At 43.6% G+C, this 7,235-nt stretch overlaps 1 protein-coding gene across 1 annotated transcript in view; it reads right to left on the reverse strand.

The window, feature by feature from the left end:
- STK26 (serine/threonine kinase 26) overlaps positions 1-5,898 on the reverse strand; it is a 50,931-nt gene extending 45,033 nt beyond the window's left edge. The window contains exons 1-2 of the mRNA XM_004437275.2: positions 5,754-5,898; positions 5,504-5,654 (exon numbers count right to left, since the gene is read on the reverse strand). Of these exons, the coding sequence (XP_004437332.1) occupies positions 5,504-5,545 (42 nt within the window). The 5' untranslated portion in view covers positions 5,546-5,654; positions 5,754-5,898. The remainder of the gene's footprint in view (positions 1-5,503; positions 5,655-5,753) is intronic.
- Positions 5,899-7,235: the final 1,337 nt, after the last annotated feature.

Consider the following 7,235-nt stretch of genomic DNA (forward strand, 5'->3'; position numbering starts at 1 on the left):
GCCAGATAACACAAAGTCTGGAAAGCTGAGCCCGGGACTTTGGGTCTGGTGGTGGTGGTATGTGTGGTGGAGGGGGGATGGATTTCAACAGAAAAATGTGGATTATCAAGCAGGAGAGAGATGAGGTAATGACAATGTTTTCATGTGATTAGCCTAGCACTGTTTTGCAGGATGAACTGCCCATATACATCATAACACCTTTTATAAAGGAGCTCAAAATATACTCCACAGATGATACTTAATCCATCCTAATAACATGTCATTGAGGCAAAGGAAATGCAGCTTTTATTATTCCCCATTTTGTAGATGATTTGCTCAAGGTTACTGAATAAATGAAAGGCAAATTAAAAAACACAGTATCACAATGTTCAATGGTTCCTAAGTACTAGCTAAATTATATTCTCTCATTTTCTATGACTCAAGTAAGGGAGGTACATGATGGACCTTTGTCCTCAAGTGTCATTTCTAGACCCTCATTAGTCTTCAAGGCACATGCCCTATGATGTCCAATTCCTATTTACTCTCCCTACAGCCCTTAGCTTCCTAACTCTATACCTTCTAACTACCCCCAACTCACCCAGCTAACAGTTGTCTTTGATTATTCTGTTCCAGCTGGATTATAAGCATATTCAACATCTCTGTATCAACCACTTACCAACAAGGACAATGGTTTGGGTTTATCAACGCAAGGCAATGCTTTCCACCTCTTTCCACCTCAAATTGCAAAGCTGATTAGTCCTTTCAGAAGGTGTAAAGGAGGTAAGAACTCCATATACTAGATTCTGGAACCAAACTGAATTCCTACTCCAATTTAGGTTTCATGATGAAAGTTAAATAGTTCAAGAATTCCCCCCAGTTAACTCCTCTCAATCTTGATCCTGACACAGTTTCTCATCCTCCCATGCATCTTAAAGTCACCCTTCCTTTTCTTACAAGCTAATCTTCCATCTATGCTTCCTGTCTCACGAGGGCCCTCACTTCCACATATTCTCTCTGGCATTATGAACCTCTCCCTGGTTGGCGGTTCCCATCCTTCAGTTTCAACTAAAGAGACTGGCATCTAGTATACGCTCAGTAAATGTCTGATGAATGACCAAAGCTCCAGATCTATGTCTTCAAGGATTCGCTGGACATTTTTTTAAACAGCTTTATTGAGGCATATTGATATACAAGAAATTGTACTTATTTAATGTACACAATTAGATGAGTTTGGACACACGTATACACCTGTGAAACCATCACCACAATCAAGGTAACAGACCTATTGTTCTACATTTTTACTTTGTCATCCCCATTGCTACCTCAAACTTGACAAGTCTAGAACAGAAATCATTAACTTCCTACCATAATTGGCTCTTCCCCTTGACTTTCCAATTTATTTTCGCTGTACCATAATTCTCCCAGTTCCCCATACTCAACACCAAAAAGGCTTTGAATCCTCCTTCTGTAACTAGCTAATCATTAAATCTGGTAATTATATTTTTCTCTTTACAGTCTTAGGCATATGGAAGGCAATTACCCAGTCCAAGGTCCATTGCATCTGTACAGATATGATTGTCCCATTGAAATAGGCTCGACAGGTCAAACTGCCTCAAGTCTCTCAGTCCTCTGGTTCATCCATTCATCCAATCTTGAGATTTCTCTTCCTCTACATAACTTTGTTCATTGAGTCTCCCTTACTCAGAAATGTTTAATGGCTAGTCCAAAGGCCAAAATTTTCTCCTAGCGTTCAAGAACCACCATAACCTGGACCCAATCAAGTTTTCCAATCTTACCCCCTATTGTTTTCCTACAGGAATTCTTCACCAAAGTCCAAGTGATTTTATCCCACTCTCAAAGATTGTGTGTGCATGCATGCTTGTGGGTGTGCCCTTCTCTGTCTACATGCCTTTGCTCAGGGTATTTCCTTGCTTGGAAATGCCCTCCCCAATATGGATCCTAACAATCCTTTGGGGTCAGTTTACCTTCTGTAAGCCTTCAACTCTTCTAGTCAGAAACTTCTATTATAGAGTAAGTATCACAGATTTTGCATTATTTGATATTTCATGTGCTAGATTTTAACTCCCCAACCACATTTTAAGATCTTTAAGGGCAGAGATTACGTAGCATACTTCTGTATCCTTCCCAGAACACAGTAACTAGGTTCACCAATGCAAGGCAATGTTTTCCATGTCTTAGATAAAAGTCTTTAATAAAGTGTTCATTAATCCTTAAACTTCATTTTCATCTTACGTCTCAAATAACAACCATTTAAAAACCATACCACCTTGATCATATTTAAAGATATGTGAAGGTTAGTTTTTAAATTCTTTAGCAGGAACTTTAAAAAAATTCTTTCACAAGAGGCATAACACAAAGCATAACATAATAATACTTAGTACTCCAACATTTAACTTTATTCTCCCACCTACATTTTATGAAAGATTTAACAACCTATCTAGAATACTTGTCTTCATAAATACTAATGCAGGTTATAAGGGGAAATATCTTAAACTCAAGTATGATTTATAACTGAAAACTTCAAAGAAAAAAACATGTTTTAAGTCATTAAAGAGTAAATATTTCAGTGGAAAGAAACAGGTTTATTGGTTTATTTTTTAAAACTAGTGCTTTAAATATTTTTCAAGAGCTTAGCTCCTGGTATGGAAAATTCCTTTATATACTAAAGAAGTAAGCACAAATTAAATACAAGAAAAATTCATACCCTCAACATTTGGTGTAATATGGCAAAAATGTTCATTACCACAATATTAAGAAATATCAACAATATGAGTTTGAATAACTAATTCATAAGGAAGAGTTTGAACTGGACCTAATCCTGGGTTTTCTTTCGTCACTCCAAGTTTCTTTTCTATTTTAAACTAGTGGCAACAGAAATTTCTTTGTTCGAAAGTCAGGAATGCTGGAAGTCTTAAGTGATAGAACAGGTAGCTCAGCTTGTACTTCACGTCTCTCCTCAGGGGGAGAAAAACACTGCGGATAAAGTAATTTTGTTTTTATTTCTGGAAAAATCATTTTTTCCATCAATCTTCATAATTCTCTAAAATAAACTGTTAAAAAGTTATAGGCCGGTCGACCACTTCACCCTGATTTGTGGAAATACTATACATTAATTTCAGGAACACATGGCTAACTCAAGTTTTCTTACTACTCAAAAGGTTTAAAAGTTGCTCCTAACTCTTTAACAAAACTGTAGGAGAACTTTACAAGCTCATGGTATATTTCTGCATCTCATCTGCAATATTTTTGAACAAAAGAATAGTAAAAGTAGTCTGGGCTCAGGAGTCACACTGCATGCCATCAAATTTATTTTTAGGATACTGTACAATTTTAACTGTGGAAAACTTTTGTGTTGCACCAAATGCTTAAGAACCACATCCACAAAGAAAATGGAAATAAGAAGTTAAGAATTTACCATTTCATTAAGACAGAGAAAGTGACAAATAAATATTCCTCTCTTCTTTGCTAATATTGAATGATAGCCCTCCCCAAATTAGGTTGGACAAAGTATTCACAACTTTGGGAAGGCATAAACTGAAAGGCAGAATTTGTAATTTAAAATATGTGATTCACATTCTAAGCCACCTTAATTAAGATTTAAAAATTCAAGAGATAGTGAACTCAGATAATTAAACAAAGCAGGGGGCAAAAAGAAACACTGAACAGCAAGCAATTCCTAAACCAATCAAATAAAGAGAAATCAAATAAGGACCAGAAACCATATAAATCAAATAAAGTCAAGATAAATGAATAAAGACCAGAAACCATTTTCTCCTCAGTACACAGTGTTCCCCAGAATCACAAGCTTGATGAACTGGAGGCACTCACCCTGCTGACGCAGGCACGTACGCACGCAGGAGGGCGCACACAATGGAGAGAGAAGCATGGAGACCCTTAGAGACAAACTTTACATCTGTAACATTCCACCCTCCACATAATGGAAGAGAGAGCACTGCGGGAAATTTTTCGCACTTTCTTCCACATCAGACAGAGCAAAACTGTAGTTATTATTGCAAACTACTAATTCTCTTGATACAATCAAAGTTAGGACTGAATGAATGGAGTGTGGGGCAGGATGGATGAGGGAAAGAGGGAGGGAAGGATGGGGGGTGGCCTTAGAAGCAAGTTTGAAGCGTTTTGTAAAGCTTGTATGGATTAACCTTTTAAAAAGCCCTAATATTTCTCATTTCCTCTTTTCTTCCTCTCTTCTTTATTAAATACACACCGACTTCCTGGGACTCAACACAGACTTGCCCTACATTCAGCGAAAAGGCCTGGTGCTTAGTACACACGGGAATCGTAGGTTTGATATATGTCTGACACAAATGGTCCTTGTTTGGGAAGGTATTTTAAAAATCACTTTTTTTTGTGACCATGCATAAAATGTGACCAATTGCTAAAAAAGGATGAATTCCATGCATCAGTTAGTAAATTGAGGCCCCAATGCACAGCACTTTGATTTCTACTAGAAACATAAGCAGTCTATTTACTACTCTAAACATTTTTTTTCTGAACTTGGAAAAAGTTTGCTTTCACATTTTTCGAAGATAATGAGGGACGGAGGCTTTAGTGTTGCTAGCCTCCGACCTATTCATAAATGGGTTGTTTAGGCTATCTAGCAAAGGAAAAAAATAAAACGTGAATGCTTAAAAGTAGTGTAGACTTGGATAAAATCTAGTAGATAGCTTGAAATGCACGGATTTAAAAACATAGCATAAAAAGTGTATGGACATAGCTTATTTCTTCTTTAATAAAATGAAAAATAATGGGGGGCTGGGTAGATCTCGAGTAAGAAGTTGGGTCCCATGCTGTAGTCCCTTGTCCAGGACAAAAAGCTTTCTTTAAGCACACTCAACAGTCATCTTGTGGGAAAGGCAGCGGGAGGGGACTGGGGAGTCATCATCTCGGCGACTCGGACCTAGGACCCTGCATTTCTCACGCCATACTATGGGCTGGGCCATTGGGGGAGCGAGATACAACTTTGCCCTTCAGAAGCAGCACCAAAAGGGGAAAAGAAGTCACCTCGCTCTTCGTTCTACGCACACAGGAAGAGCCCAATTCAATGCCGCCGCCACCGACACCCCCTTGTCTTGCTCCGCCCCAACTTGTGTGTATGGTAGGACAGCACGACTTGCGTTTTACCCCACAAATTCCGAGACGCCTCCATCTCTCCAAAATTAAGTCCTCCCACCTCCAATCCCCAACCGTATCACGCTCAGCAGGCGCAGGTGTCTCGCTCTGGCCTATTTTTATAAGCCCCCCCCCCCACATCCCCACCTCATTGCGCGCCCCAGTCCCTCCCTGCCTTCCTCGCGCAGTGCACTACCTAGCCTAAACTCCAAGAAAAACTTAGAGCCCGCTTCCTGGGACACCTGGCCAGAGCACCCGGCCCTGCCTTGAGGGGAGCCCTGGGGCCGCCTCTCGTCGCCGGTGCCCAGCGCGGAGCGCGCACCGGGCTCCCGGGCAGTCACGTGGGCGGCGGGGGAGGCCTGGGCTTCCTCACCTGCATCCCGGGCACTTGGACAGCCACCGGTGAGTGGGCCATGAAGGCGACTGCTGCTCCACACTGCTTCTTCGGCGGTGGCGCCTTGGGCTCGGACTGGCTCCTCCTCCAGGGGTAGCTCCGCGGCCCTCCCAGGCTTTTCGACCGGGGCCTGGAAGGACACACAGAAGTGGGGTTACTGGGCTGGTAGCGCGTAGCCCAGACTGGGAGGTGGGCAGCTCGCGGCGCGGTTCTCTGGGACTCAGTCTACCTTTCTGGCGCCCGCCCGGCGCTGCTGCCGCCGCCGCCGCTGCTGCTCCTCCTCCTGAATGCGGGGCGCTGTGTGTGGCGGTGGCTGGGACCTGGGCTCGAGTGATGCCGCTTGTCTGCGCCTCGCCGCTTTAGGAAGAGGAGGTGGAGGCGCCCCAGCAACCCGCCCGCTCGCCTGGCCCGGGAGGCGGTTGGGGGCGGTTCCGCCGTTGGCCCTGCCCCCGCCCCGCAGCCGGGCGGTGTCAGGAGAGCTAAGGCTCCACGCAGTGAAGGGGTTTGGCTGGAGTTGCTGGAGCCTGCGAAGGGGGAGACTCTCCCGGCACACGGAGAGGAGACCCTGAGGACTGGGGGACCTGGAACGCGGCTCGGCCTGGAGAGAGAATGAAAGAGTTTGGTGACCCTGGGGGTATGAGAGCGTCCCAGACGCGGCCACGTTGCAGGCAGGCGTGCGAGGCTGGGGCACACGCAGCCTCGGAGGAGACGTCTTGAATTGAAACTTGGGGAGTGTTGGAAATCTTTCTTGGCTCCCTGATCTGGTCGAGGGTGGGGGCACAGAGAGCCACCGAGTCAGTGGACCCCTGCTCATTCCCGCGGTCCGGTCTCCTCAGCCTGCGGCTGCGCCACTGGGCGGATCCGTAGCCACTCTCCTGTTTTCCGGATTCTTTGCCCCTAGACGTGCTTCAGGTGACTTAAACCTGAGGCTACGCCTACCTCTGGGGCTATCAGTTGGTGGGGGACGGCCAGACTGGGGCTTCTCTTCACCACAAGTTCTGCACGTGTAAGAGAGAGGGAAATTGGAAAACAGATGGTATATGGGCAGAAAAATTAATGAGGATAATAGAGGCATGGGAAATGAGATCGGATCATTAGCAGTCCATATTATTGAACTCAGCATACACAGCAGTGGTTTCGGCAACTCCCAGCCTCCACTCCATTTTAAGTTCCACTCCAGGAGGGAGACAAGCTCATTTGAGAGCACCCTAATAATAACAACGGTAACAACGATAATAATAGTAATTACGGGAATCGCATTATGAAGGTACCTTTGGGAACCTGCAAGGGGTTAATTACGTTTTTAAAATGTAATATCCAAGTGCCAGTTTAAAATGAGGATGAAATTCCCTACCTTGCAGGTTGCTGTAGGTCTGTACCCAACACAGTGTTGGGGCTCTAGTAGATGCTCAATAAATATTTCTCTTATTCCTTTTGAATCTTTCTCAAAAGATAGCATATTACTGTTATCAATATCGTTATTATTAATGGATGCCATTTTCTTTGTGCCAGGGATTGCTAAGTGCTATATGTATGTTATCTTATTGAATCTTTACGAGGGCCCTCTGAGGTCGTATTGCTTTTCTCTCATTTTACACAGGAAGAAAATATCACACAATTAAGAAGTGGTAGAGCTGGGAATTCAAACCCAGGTCTTATTTCACTTAGCATAATGCCCTCAAGGTCCATCCATGCTGTCACAAATGGCAGA

This window comes from Ceratotherium simum, chromosome X (assembly GCF_057802395.1).
Source record: "Ceratotherium simum simum isolate JZ-2026a chromosome X, ASM5780239v1, whole genome shotgun sequence".
NCBI classification, from domain to species: domain Eukaryota; kingdom Metazoa; phylum Chordata; class Mammalia; order Perissodactyla; family Rhinocerotidae; genus Ceratotherium; species Ceratotherium simum.